Source organism: Pongo abelii, chromosome 17 (genome assembly GCF_028885655.2).
Source record: "Pongo abelii isolate AG06213 chromosome 17, NHGRI_mPonAbe1-v2.0_pri, whole genome shotgun sequence".
NCBI classification, from domain to species: domain Eukaryota; kingdom Metazoa; phylum Chordata; class Mammalia; order Primates; family Hominidae; genus Pongo; species Pongo abelii.
In genome coordinates, this window is record NC_072002.2 from 71,766,773 (window position 1) to 71,781,576 (window position 14,804).

General features: G+C 39.0%; 1 protein-coding gene across 5 annotated transcripts in view; it reads left to right on the forward strand.

The window, feature by feature from the left end:
• WDR7 (WD repeat domain 7) overlaps positions 1 to 14,804 on the forward strand; it is a 398,951-nt gene that overhangs the window by 279,358 nt on the left and 104,789 nt on the right. For all 5 annotated transcript variants that reach the window (XM_054538012.2, XM_054538011.2, XM_002828242.6 and 2 more), the window contains 2 exons: positions 1,393 to 1,579; positions 13,254 to 13,371. In XM_054538012.2, the coding sequence (XP_054393987.2) occupies positions 1,393 to 1,579; positions 13,254 to 13,371 (305 nt within the window). The remainder of the gene's footprint in view (positions 1 to 1,392; positions 1,580 to 13,253; positions 13,372 to 14,804) is intronic.

A 14,804-nucleotide genomic window follows, 5' to 3' on the forward strand; every position in this document is an offset into this window, starting at 1 on the left:
AAGAGTAAAATTTACAAATACACATACGAAGTATGAATTTTGGGATGTTGTTTAGTTTACTGCAGGAATTGTTAACCCACAATCCATGGCCGCCTTGACATTCTTCTGCAGAATTTGATGGGTATGACTGTGTGTGTAGTTTCTTGGGGAAAGGACTGATGGCTTTCATCAGATTCTTAAAGGGTTCCATGACTGAGAAGAAATTCAGAATCACTACTTTTCAGTATATTCACTGACTCTTATCCTGGCTTTACAATACTCTTCCCTTCTCTTCCTTTCCATTTCAATCCATTCTCATTTAACAATTGACTATAATATAAAAATTATCATATGCTTTTGTTGGTTGGATATGTTGTATTAAAGTTTATATGCCATTTTCTTCATTCAGAAAAGAGCCATGTTTAATAGGTATTCAGAATAAGCCCAATAGTATGAGAAAAGTCAGGCTCAGTGAGTACCTTTCTAGGCCTGCCCCCAATAAGTTATGGAACCGTGGTTAATTCCCTATCTTAAACCTGAAGCATGTGTTCCTCTTAACAGTATGTTGTACTGTTCTGTGACTTAGGAACTATTTTCTTTCTTCCCCTCAAAAAACAAACAAAAATTCTTCTAAATTACAATTGGCTTTTCGTAACCCCTGCTGGTTTTCTTTTTTAAATGTCAGAATGCCTTCTGAAGTAGATAAAGTTTTGTGGCTTAATAGCCATTAGACGTAATTATACAAATTGTCAGCATCATCCTCAACATAAAGGAATACATGTTCATTAAGATCTAGGTCATCTCATCAGATTTAGAAATAATAGTGAACTATTAACATGTTTAACAAAATCATATGAAGAGCTTACTACACACTTGACATCATTGTACTGTATAAGTACATACACCAGAATATAGAGGAAAATAGATGCTTCAGGTGGGAAGCTTTTTCAAACTACGTGTTCTACATTCTCCATCCTTCATTGCAATGTGCCTGTAATGAGAGGTGTTACTGAGGGGGAGTATTTTACATATGAACTGTGTTAGATGCAGAAGAAAGGTTAAGAAATACCATATTACATCATTTGAAACCATTTCCACTTTGCAGAACCCTGAGTTAGGGAGAAACATTGTTTGGAATTTAAGATCACTGATATGTTTTGAAATTATATATACTAATTTACATATAATATGTAATTAAAACACTTTAGAATATGGTATAAAATAATATAGCCAAACTTTTCAAAGAATGTGGCTGAGCAAACCATTTATTCAACATCTTGTGTAGTCTTGAGGTTCAATACCTTTTTCAGTTAAAAAATCAAAAATGGATTATATTTTGAAAGTATGCTTCAAAAGAAACAATTACAAAAGTAAAATTCCCCTTTTGCTCTGCATTTTATTCTGTAATTTCAGGCAAGGCACTGACATTTCTTCTGCTGCAGCCCCCAAGCCCCAAACTTCCTCCACACAGCACTATCCGAAGAACAGCCATTGATTTGATTGGACGCGGGTTCACTGTTTGGGAGCCTTACATGGATGTGTCCGCTGTTCTGATGGGGCTTCTCGAACTTTGTGCTGATGCCGAGAAACAACTTGCCAAGTATGTGCGGATTCCAGTTAATTTAATTTGTCACTGTTTTTTGTTTTAGGGGGTTTTTTGGTGGGTTTATTGATCATTCTGTATAGATTGTACATGTTTAATAGATTAAAAAATACACAAATGTCTCAATATGTGAAGTTTTGAATATGGGCAATGAAAAGGAAGCATGTTTCTATAATTGTAACACAATTGGGATTTAGCCCTGAGCCAGTGAATGATATGTGACATACTTTTCAATTGTATTTGTTATACCGTGAAGTATTACTTGCTAATAATAGTATAATATTGTTTATAAGGAAAATGATATATATATTAAATACATGATACTTGATCAGAAATGATTATGGCCAGCATACATGGCCAAATTGGGGAATTGCTCCTCCACACTCATATTAGCTTTTAAATCAACTATGTTGAGGTTTCACTTAAACACAGTAAAGGACCAGCCATGAGGAGGTGGCAGTGATCCAGGGAAGCAATGATGAGAGAGTTCTACAAGAGGAAGATGAACTGACGGAGCTGCTAAAGTCAAATAGGTGGGAAACACACGTGGTGACCAACTGACTAGGATTGATGGGGTAGGGGGTCCTGTTGGTGGTGGAGATTACTGTTGGTTTGAAAACTCAGCCTCCTGATTCCTGCAAAGAGTTCTTTTGTTTCCTTTTGGTGTATAATACACATATCATGAAATTTACCACTGTAGCCATCTTAAAGTGTATAATTCAGTGGCATTAAGTATAATCACAGTGTTGTGCAACTGTTACCACTATGTAGTCCCCACAGAAGTCACCCTGAATGGAAGCCCCATGCCCATTAAGCAGTCCTCCCGTGTTACCACTTCACCAGGCCCTGGCAACCATTAATCTTCATTCTGTCTCTGTGAATTTGCCTATTCTGCATATCTCATATAAACAGAACCATACAAACTGTGGTCCTTTGTGACTGGCTTCTTCACTGACATGATGTCTTTCAAGGTCCATTCATGTTGTAGCATATAATAGTGCTCTGTTGCTTTTTATGACTGAATAACATTCCATTCATGGTAATATCACGTATAGTTAATCCATTTACCTGTTGATGGACATTTGGGTTGTTTCTGCCTTTTGGGTATTGTGAATAGAGCTGCTCTAAACATTTGTGCGTAAGTATGTGAACACCTGTTTTCATTCGAGTAGACATGTAGGAGAATTTCTGGGTCATCTGATAATTCCATGTTTAACTTATTGAGGAACCACCAGACTGTTTTCCCACCAGCAGTGCACAAGAGTTCCATTTTCTCTACAGCCTCGCCAACACTTGTTTTTTCTTTCTTTCTCTCTCTTTTATTTTTTTAGTATAATCATCCCAGTGGGTATGAAGTCGTTGGAATTCTTGAACTGTCCCATAATGCCTCCCTTAACGAAAATGTTACCACCACTTGGATTTTCTCAATGAATGGTGTTTCATTCTTGCCCTTGTTAACTTTTTTTAAGAGTAGAGTTCTTAGCCCTTTGCTTTGCCATTCCCTTGAGTTCTGGCATGCTTTGGGTCCATAGTTTTCTACTGACTGCTCTATGCTCAGGAAGTAGAGACCAGAGAAGCAACTGAAGGCTAGAATGGAACTCTGTGGCTTTGTCTACAGATTGGGCATTGCCAGCGTAAAGTCCCGAGAAGATTGGTAGAGGACATTCATTTCAAACCTAAAACAGCTGCTGCCTGCCCCCTAGTTACCTCCTATCATACTACCATGAATCCTAAACTTTACCTTGGTATCTCCCTAGCCGTATGCCCTCCAGCAAATTACTTTACCTCTCTGTATCTACAAGTTGGGGCTAATTAAAGTACCTGTCTCCTAAGATATATTAAATGAGCTTATATTTGCAAATTGCTTAGAATAGTGAGCATATATTAAGAGATGAAATGTCTTCCTATGTGGCAGAAGTACTGGTGGTACTTCTGGTACTTCCTATGTGGCAGAAGTACTGGTGGTACTGGTGGTGATGCCATTGTTAGGTCCTTGTATTCAGCAGATCAAGAGCTGCCTGTCTCTAGAATGAGCAGTTCAGCATAATGGTAGGCAGGATAGTTTTCTGGATACAGGAGGCCTGAAGATTCTCAATGGGACTTGAAGGATTAGGAGGCAATTTGAGCCCAGGAGTCTGTGCCTATAGTATGAGGCAGCTGGCCTTTGCATGAAGCCCTAGAACGTCTTTTCAACCTCTGCCCTCCCCTTGGCTGCAGCTGCCATGTGCACCCGCCACACGTCGACAGTGTTGGCTTCTGTTATTGCAGCTCTCCTGGTTTGTCTTGAGAAACATTCACATTTTTCAATTGTCTGAAATTTTGCTTTGACTTAATTTTGGAGCTTATTTTTAAATCTGATCAAAACACAATTTCAGTAGTATACATTGTTTTGTTGCCTGGGAGGAGAAGTGATGGGCTTTTATTCAGGGTTAGTATTTAATATTTTGTTTGATTTTGTTTTTAAATAAATTTACATTAGGCTTGTACTAGCAAGCATAAAGATGTGCTTAGGTCTTATCTACATGTAGTTTGTCCACAGACACAAACACTGAAGTTTTCAGTGGGCAATTTAAATCTTGCTATTACATCCTTTTCTGTCATGAAGATTAGTATGACTTTCTATACACAGCTCTGAATAAATGAATGTATCAGCATGTAGCCTTGAGGAGTCCAATGTAATTTTCATCATGATAAATTGCATAATAAGCAAGAAAATGTTTGCTTATTAATCTATAAAAAGATTTAGATGGAAAATGGCCTGTTACATCCGTGACACACTCGGCAAAGAGTGCAGAGCCTGAGATGGTGGGAAGTGGAGCAGCGATGTGTACAGGGGGTTAAGTGTGGATCTTACCCTTGTGCTGCCCCTGCTGGGCTGCCCCTTTTTGTGCCTGATTTACTGTGTACACAGTAACAGTGCTCAGCTGCCTTGCTTCTGTCTGTGATGTTAAGCTTGCTTTATGAAGAAGCTTTTATGTTAGGCCTGTGCTTTTTAAAATTTCAGTTCACGTTTATTGAAAAAGAAAAAAAAAACATAAGCAGTGTTTCCTACTTTCTCCTTATTCTTGTGAGTTTATGAGGGTAGGGGTTTTGTGGAGGGGCAGCCAGTCAGGTCCCCTGCCTTGTCTGGAGAACACATATCATGGCAGAGTTCCCTTTTGCCTCTCCCCCATGTCCCGACATCTCCTGCTGAGCTGACTCCTAAGAGGTCTCCTAAAACACTGTGTATGCCTCGAGATGAAGAGGGTATTTTCTGGCTGGGCTTGGTGGCTCATGCTTGTAATCCCAGCACTTTGGGAGGTTGAGGTGAGAGGATCGCTTGAGCCGAGGAATTTGAGACCACCCTGAGCAAAATAGGAAGACCCCCTCATCTCTAAAAAATAAATAAATAAAAAATTAACAGGGCATGTGGCATACACCTGTGGTCCCAGCTACTCAGGAGGCTGAGGGGGAAGGACTGCTTGAGCCAAGAAGTTCAAGGTTGCAGTGAGCCATGATCGAACCACTGCACTCCAGCATGGGCAACAGTGAGACCCGACTCTTAAAAAAAATAGAGTATTTTTTCCAGAATTGGTTACACCTTTATTTTAGAAACATGATATGCAATTTTTCATCTTTGAAATCAAAATATCTACAGTTGTTTTCTAATGTTTTCAGATATTTTGGCAAATTTTAACTATTAATTAATCAAGCATATTGAATAAGTAATATGCGAAAGGAACAACATTAGGTTTTCTCTGTAGTTGCAAATTTGAATCAAAAATCATGTCTTCAAGACAGTTGCAGTCTTACAGGAAAGACAAGATCTGCCCCAAAATAACCATGACGCAAAGTAAGAAGGAAGGTAAAAAGTATAGACATTCAGGGCATAGTGAAATGAATCACACCCTCGGTAACCAGAGGGGATGCAAGGAGGGGTTTCATTTGGATCTGTCATTTGAGTAATTATGAGGAGAGCGGGGGAAGGACAGGGGCATGCGAAAGAAAGGGGTAGGAAAGCACAGGCATGCCAAACATCTGTGAAAGGAGGAAAATGCTATCTTTAGCTAATTTTATTTGTTAATTTCTTGTAGAACTTAAACTGGGATTCTCCCATGTAAAATCAAACACAGTGGCTGGACGTGGTGGCTCATACCTGTAATCCTAGCACTTTGGGAGGCTGAGGTGGGAGGATTGCTTGAGCTCAGGAGTTTGAAAACAGCCTGGGTAACATAGCGAGGCCCCGTCTCTACGAAAAAAAATAATAATTACCTGGGCATAGTGGCGTGTACCTATAGTCCCAGCTACCAGGGAGGCTGAGGAGGAAGGATCGCTTGAGCCTGGGAGGCCAAGGCTGCACAAGTGGTGATTGGACCACTACTCTACAGCCTGGGTGACAGAACAAGACCTTGACTCTAAATAAATAAATAAATCTCAAACATAATTTCCTTCCCAATTATCTCAGGGGAATAGATTAGGGTCAGATAAAGGATTGGTATGTCTTTATGAAAAGATTGTTGCAGTGAGTTTTTTCTTTGCTTTTAGCACCTATCACATAGCTAGCCTTATGCAGGGATATAGTGGCCTGGGATGCAGTCCTTCTATTGAATGCTTACTACCTATGAGTTTCTGTGCTATTCAGATCTCCAATGTCCTCAACTTGTTATAGAGAAATTCAAGAAATAGGCATTATCATCCCCACTTTGCAGATGAGAAAAAAATGAATCTGATAGAGAGATGCTGCCTCTTGTCCAGAGTAACATTGTAGTTACTGAAAAAAATAAGATTCAAACCCTACTCTAGCTTATTCCAAAAGCCAAAGCTCCTAATACTATGTGATCTTACATTCCAAATCTTAACATCCACAGAATTAAAACAATTTGTTAAAGTACATAATCAGAATTTTCAGTGTACTTTAGATTTTTAAATATGTTTAATAAAATTATTTTCAGCTGGACATGGTGGTTCACACCTGTAATCCCAGCACTTTGGGAGGCTGAGGCAGGATCACTTGAGCCCAGGAGTTTGAGACCACCCTGGGCAACATGGTGAGAACCTGTCTCTACAAAATTTAAGAAATTTAAAAAACTACAGGAGCATGTAGTTCCAGCTACTTAGGAGGCTGAGGCAGGAGGATCACTTGAGCACAGGAGGTCAAGGCTACAGTGAGCTATGATCGTACCACTGTACTCCAGCCTGGGCAACAGAGCAAGACCTAGTCTCAAAAAAAATATATTTTCATCAAAGATTTTATACCTTCTAGGTTGTTTTTACATATCAGTAAACTCCTGAGTGCTTGTGTCATGTATTATGTGTTTATTCATATTTACTCATAACATTTGCCAAGTGATTTGCAAATCATAAAAAAAACATTTATGCAACAATAAATGTTGAATAAAGTCATGGGATTTAAAGGTTTTCATTTTAGAGATGAAAATCTTTTTCAACATCATCTGATCCAGTATGCCTAATGTGCTATTAAGTAAAAATAAGATTTAGACAGATTAAACAACTTGGCTGAGGTCACAGTGGTACTCTAAGAGCCAAGACTGTCACTCAGGTTTCCTGACTCCCATCTTGCAGCTCCTGTACCATATGGCTATGCCACCCTTAATAAGGTGAGTGATTCACTGGTAAAATCTTATGTGAGGAAATTTTTAAATAATAGGGATGGACTGTTCATTCATGATGAACTGTTTAAGAGAAAATTGAGACTGCACTTCATTGGAATCATAGACTGAGCCATCTTCAGCTAATTGTGAGAAAAGTAGAAACATATAGTATTATCCTTTTTATGCATTCATATTTTGTTAGATCAGCATGGTCATGTACATATTGATTGATAACATGATAGAAACAGCAGAAAATCCCACTATACAAAGGAGCAGAAAAATTCTGCTGCTCTTGGAAGCCTAGACTTCCATCTCTCTAAGTTGTGGTCTGTGATTTTGATCCATTTGCCTCGTTCATGTGGCAGGGCCTTTACTCTGAAAGAGAACAGTGGAGCAGTGCCGGCCCAGCTGCTGAAGGGGCCAGTCGAGCATCACATACTGCCACAGCTGAGGGACGTTAGTGAATTACAGACTGCCCACTGCTTTTCTGGGATCATCACAGTTTACCAAACATTCAGAGAGAAGCATAAAGTCACTGGAAACCACACATGCTTTGATGACACACAGATAAGCACCATACATTAGAAAGATTCCTTTTGAACTACATAGAATGGGAGAAAAACATTTTTCGTATGCCAACTCAAATCTCAACCATTCTTGAATTTTGGGAGTGAGGAGTGGAGAAAGAAACACATCGTGCAAACACTAAGATGCTTTAGGATTCCATATTTAAGCTATTCATATTTTTCCTGTTTCCGTGAAATTTATTCTTAACAGAAAATTTATAATCTGAGGAAGCCATATAAATAAGTCCTATTAGCATAGTTTTTATTCACTGTAATTGTATTTAGCATACAGGAAATAGATCTTACAGATACACATTTGAGGGAGGAATTGCCACCTTTGAGTTTAGGAACTCAATGCCACCTGTGAGTTGTGAAATAAAGGTACAACATGACAGAGGAATTGAAGATATCTTGTGAAATTGAGGACAAATATTAACATACTGTTTAGCCAGGAAGGAATAAAATGGGAGTCCCAGGGGCTATACATTAACTATGCGTTTTTAAAGTCATTTTAGAAGTCTTTGTTTTTGATGTGGCCTCTTTTCATTACCCCGTTCCTATTGACCAAAATTTTCAGGCTATTCAATGAAAGTTTGTGTCTCCTCCACCGGCCCCCCCTGGAATATTCTCTTACATTATTCCTTAATTTGACAGATGATAAAGTCTGACAATTTTAGATCATGACATTTAACCAAAGTGTTCTTACATGTAACTTTTGAAATGCTTTCACCACGATGGAGTGAGCTTTAGAACAGGATTAATGAGCAGTTCTGTGAAGAGGGAGCTCAGCCTGCGTGGACTATTTTTCCATTCATATTTTTATTTAAAATATCTGTCATCTCTGATATTTCATATTGGGTGTGTACACTGAAATGCTGAGTAAAACAGAGAGTCTGTCATGTCCTCTGTTTTTAGAATAAAGAGAACCAAAAGACCCATCCTGTAAACCTGTGTAACGGATGATCTGCCTAACAGCCAGATAGGTGGGATCAGATGACACAAATGCATTCCATGTTTACACTGCAGTTTCCAGAATAAGGTTGACACTCCTTTAATTTCAAACCTCTGATAGTATGGTCCTTCTTCATTCAGATAGAATCTCACATTAAAATATATCACACAGACAATGCACTCTTGACTTGAAAGATAACCAAATGCAGAATTAGACTTCATCTGTTGGGACTACCAGATCAATTGCTTTGACTTCATTGCCTGGTCAATTCAGTCCAATAACTAGCTTAAATGATTTTTTTTTTTTCCTCCTGCTGAATTTGCCAGCTACTTCACTTACTGTGTAACTATAGAGCTACCACCATGTCCAGGGGCTGTACTGGGCACTTTGGGGAGATACACAGAATTGTCAGGCATGTTTCAAATCTGTACAGAGTTCATAATACAAAACTAATTAGTAAGGCCTGGCAGAATGTGATTTAGTATTTAGGGCCTGGAATAAATGGGGTTTGCTGTTGATTATTTTTGTTTCACTAGAAGTCAATGAGTGCTATCCTAGTTAGAGAATACCGTGTGGGAAGACCAGAATTGAACAGAGAGGAGGGAGGAGACTGCACCAATGAGGAAAGGGCTAGAGGAGAAACATTAGCAAAATACTGGAATAAAATAAAGAAACAGACCTTTAGAGACTAGCCTGGAAATTAACCTGACTTCAGGAGCATTGGTGTTGAAAAGAGTGAGTTGAAAATTAGGGAACTGGATTATGGAGGGCCTAGAATCTTAAGCCAAGGTGTTTAGAGTTTTTCCTAGAGGTGGTAGAGAAGGCTACTTTTAAGTAGGGCAACCAGGAAATAAAGTTGGTGCTTTGGGAAGATGACTATGATGACAGTGAATTGAGTAGACTAGAGGAGGGACACAAGTTTTCTCCCTATGCCTTGACCATCTCTCTACCTTCACACACACAGCCCCCCACTTTTGCACTGTGGATGCCATACCCTCCAGGTCACTGCAGAGCCCTGACCTCGGAGCTGTAGAATTATCCACATTCTGCAGTCCTGCGCTCAGACTGCCGGACACCAATGGAGGGAATCCCTCAGGTGTGCACACTGATGCCTCTTCAAAAGTGCTGGCTTTTCCAGCTTCCACTGAACTCAGTGGGCAATAGATTCACATGTCTTTGATTCACTTCCTTCCCCCTTACCCTATAGCTTCTCTTCTAGACCCACCACCCAGCACCAAAGCACCAACCTTTATCATTTTTATGACTATAGGAAGTTTGCTGATTCCCCCAAATTTACAAGGCCATTTGTTGATATGGGGGAAGGATGATGTGTGGCTAGGCCTTTTGGCTTGAAGCAGCAACCTGCTGGTAGTTTATCTCATTTTCCCTTCACTTTGCTTCTTTTTATGAGAAGCATCTTTGGTCAGAAGAAGCATTTATTGTACATATAATAGAGGAGCTGGCAGGGCTAGTTGTTTTTGTATTTGTTACCTCATTTAGTCTTCTTGTCAGTGCTGTGAAGTAGATATTTTAATATACCCATTTTACAGATGTTGTACTTATTCAGTCCAGGGTGGCCACAGGACACAGCATAAGGGTAAGGGGAAACTATCCACTTGTCTCTGTGGCAAGAGCCCTGAAGATCTGTCAACTGACCACTCCCACACTCAAGTGCACACATGATTGTATCTCTTCATTCTGGGGGGGTGTGTGTGTGTGTGTGTGTATCTGTCTGTCTCCCTCTCTTAGCGTCTCACTAAACATTTCTTTTCCATGAAAAGAACCAGAGAAGGGATGGAAGCGAGAACTTAGAGGTAATGGTGAGTTTGCTATGATCCTACTTATGTTGGTTTCCAGTGGGAAGGGGTCCCAGCAGCACACAGCTGGGGACAGACTGGACTTCTCTGGATTCTAGGAGGACCCTGTAACTCTTGTCCTGCAGAAGCCAGACCCTTCTCTTAGCACCTAGGGAGCAGAATATCCACGGGGAGAGCAGACAGGTGTCCAGAGCCATGAACTACAGCAGGAGTAACACCTTCCCTATTACTGTATTTCTTATGCCACAGCCCTGCTCTTTGGGCAGCAGGATCACTACCACACATATTTATGTTTCAGATGCAATCCTCAGTAGTTCACAAGCCTGGTGCAGCAGTGTATTGCCAATCCCACACCTGTGAAGTTGGTCATTTTTGTACCCACACATAAGACTTCTTATTTAGCTGAGTTTGATCTTTCTGATAACTCTGTAGATCTTAGTTCTGTTATGTAATATGGCTGCTCTCCCTTACAACTTTATAACCACACCAACTGATAACTGTGCATCCTGTATCTTCATTCAAACCATTATTAGTATTGAATAAAACAGCTGAAGGCCAAGTATTATAACATATCACTAAAATCTTCTCTCAAAGATGCAATCTAACCATTCATCCAAAGCCACTGAGTTTAGTCACATTACTGATGCAGTAATCCAAGTAACCACAATATGGTCACGCCTCTCCCCCCTGTATTGTCTCCAAAGGTTAGCTGTCCTGAAAGACATCCACAACTGCCCAGCCTGTCACTTAAGTTCTCGGACCCGCCTTCTCACTTGTAAATACCTGTATCAACCACTTCATAGGGATATTCTGGAGCAGATGCAAAGAGCATGAAATAACACAGGAAAGCCTGGCTTTCAACCTAGACCTTGGGCTCTGCACCCAGTTCTTCCTCTGTAGCGTGCCTTCCAGATCTAGGAGGGGCTGCCCAGGAGATAGACATTCCTTTTCCCTGGCTGACTGCTTGTCAGGGATGTTGCCTGGGAAATCTTTCCCAACTCCAGCATTCTGTGATTTTATTGATTTTCCCAAACTTGATTTCATTTTGTTTAGAATTATTCAATTAATGTAACATTTTGATTGTTTACAGCCTTTCAGTATCATCAATCCCTATTCATCCACACTGATGGATGAAAAGAAGCATCACAGGGTATCTACATGTAGTTTAATTGGCTTTTGTATTGTTTAAAACTTGACTTAAAATTTGGGTTTATAGTCTGAATTTTACAATAAGTATTAAGCAGTCTAGCCCCAGCACTACTCACACAGTAAACATTTCTTTCACTGAATTTGCAGTTAGCCAAGTTTAATCCAGAAAAGAGACTGGCCAACTGCCCATCCTGCTTTCTCGCAAAACACCTCTTTCCAACTCCTACTGGGACCCAAGATCCTTCTGCTTGTGCATTGTTCAATATGTGTGTGTTCTCTCAGCTCACATCTTTCTTTTTAGTGTTAAACATCAAAGGAAAACTCTCCATACTTCTGTCCTCTGAGCCTCTGCTTCGTATCTACGTTCAGTATGGGAAAAAGAAGAGAGACAGTTATACTATCAGTCAGAGATTTAAGCAGTGTGACAGTCACAAAGACTTATAAGCAGAATTTCCTTTAACAATGAAGAGAATGCCTACGTAATTTTTATTTTCAGCTACAAGTTAAAATAATGGTTCTTAGATCAATTATAGAGATACCCGTAAACTTTTTGAGAATGTTCAGTAAACACAATCCAGTTTACACATAAAGCACATAGACTCATTTCATTGGAGTAGGATAAGTGTTCATATGTCTTCAAATACATATTTAAATTTAAAAATATTTAACTCGGGAAACTATAATTGTATCCCATACTGAGTAAGAAAATACTCCTTGTATACAGTTAATGGGCAGAACACATGCCACATTTTAGTAAAAATCTTGATACTGTTCCCAGTGGATTATATATAATATAAAGGAAGCTTGGAAACAAGAATATTGATATTTTCATGTAGTAGATGTGGGGAGTGAATATAGCATCACTCTCCTGTCATGATCCTGGCATTCTCAGAGTTTGGGAAGATTTATTTCATTGTGTGCCTCGTCTTACAAATAGCCTGGACAACATCATGCCATCCCTTCTTTATATAAACAGAATTAGTATCAGTTAATAGAATTTTTGGCATTAGTACTAAATAACTGTTGGTGGAGCAAGCTGTTTAGTAGATTAGTTCTAAAAGTACTAAACCGGGGTAAACCAGCGGTACTAAGGATATTTCAAATGAAAAATAATATACAAACAAAAAATAATTTTGTCATTCTCAGTACTTGTGACAATTTTATAGACAGGAGTGAATCTTGCCTTCCTTTCAGATATACAACCTTAGATACAGTCTTTTAATATGGCTTTATAAATAAATAATTATTTTTAGGAAAAATTTGAAAATACTCAGCACAATATTCGTTCTTACCTCATTCTGAGCTTTGTGATATGTATTCAGTACTAGTTCTTGATAATTTGTTAACAAGGCGTTTTTAACACTTTGGACAGATGCACATACTGTTTTCAATCTTCACAGTTAATTATTCCATTTTGTATTTGATGCCAGAACACCCTGACTCCTAATCACTGCCCATTGTTGCAAGTCCATTATATTCTAACTGTTTGAGTGCTCCCATTGACCTTGAACTGACATTATAAGCTGTGTCTAATCTTTTCAGTCTATATTTCTAATGCTTCTTTTCTTTTTTTCCCTTTTTCTGATCCCTGTTTAGCATCACAATGGGGTTGCCTCTGACCCCAGCAGCTGACTCGGCCCGCTCTGCGAGGCATGCCCTCTCGCTCATTGCCACCGCCAGACCACCCGCCTTCATCACCACCATAGCCAAAGAGGTGAGCGGAACTTCTCAGTGTGCTCCATCTTCTCATTTAGAGGAATTATTTGATACTATAAGCTGAGGGTTCATATCCACAAATTCCCTTTCCAGTTTGTTCTAGAACAATGCAAGTTAATAATTTAGTACTGAAATGAACACGTGTCTGTGTGCATGTACACTGAATTCCACGGTGTGGTGCATTCATTACTTGTGCTTCTGTATTCATTTCTGTTCTCAAAGTTAATTCACTTGTAAATATTTGACAATCATTTTTCAGTCTGAATTATAGCGGGCATATGAAAACTCAAATACATTAAAGGTGTTCACATTTTTCACATATAAGTACCTACTTGTCATCAAAACTAAACTTCTTATTTAGCACTGGCTCTCTAACTGTAAACAAAAAATGTAAGTCATAAACTTGCTAATTGTTTTTCCTATTACTTGTCACAGATAAAGACTTGAATGCCAATTGATTCCCACATTCTTAGTGTTCAAACTAATTGCCCACATCTAACTGGAAAACTAGTAAAGAACAATGAGCCAATTATAGGAACTTTCCTATAGGTCTTAGTAGGAGGAAGAAAAGGAAAAGATGATCAGCTCTTAAATTTTTTTTAAAGGTTTGTTCCATTTCAGCATGAATAATGGGCAGACTCAGTGTCCATAGGGTATGGGCTCTGTCTGAGTTGTTTTTCCTGTAGCTATGATGAATTTTTAAAATGCTAAATAAATACCTCTGAGTCTACTCAGATAAACTGAAACCTATTGGGCCTATGTCTGCCCCAGAGCTATCCCTAATAGGCATGCTATAAATATTTGTGCCATGAATTTCACTGGGAGGGGAGGAAAGACAGTCCTAATAGCATTTTGTACAGGCTTATGTGAGGCACTGAGGCTTTGAATTCATATCTAAAATAAATTTGTAGACTAAGGGTGTGCATTTTTCTAATGGTGCATGTTGTTATAGTAAGGTTCCACTAGATTTAAAATACACATATGTATTTATTTTGTAGGTATTATATAGTTATATATAATGTGTGTATATATATGTGGGTATAAATGGCCAATTTTATTAGTCTTAGAAGGTTTTTTTGCCAGTTTTTCCCATCAGTGGAATATGCACAGGTCATAATATTGAATATAGTGAAAAAGCCTCACATTAGTCCGACAGGTCCTTGTATTAATTGTGTTTTCAAACTTCATTTGCACCATTTACATATGAGTATTTTTTTAAAAATGAACTATTAGAATACCCATGCTTTGAATTCATTCTACTCCAGCTTTTGGTTGGAAAGATAATTTTAAAGTAACAGTCCACATTTATTACCTTTAAAAACAAGTTTTCAGCCTGGTACTGTGGCATGTGCCTGTAGTCCTAGCTATTTGGGAGGCTGAGGCAGGAGGATCGCGTGAGCCTAGGAGTTTGAGTCTAGCCTGGGCAACATA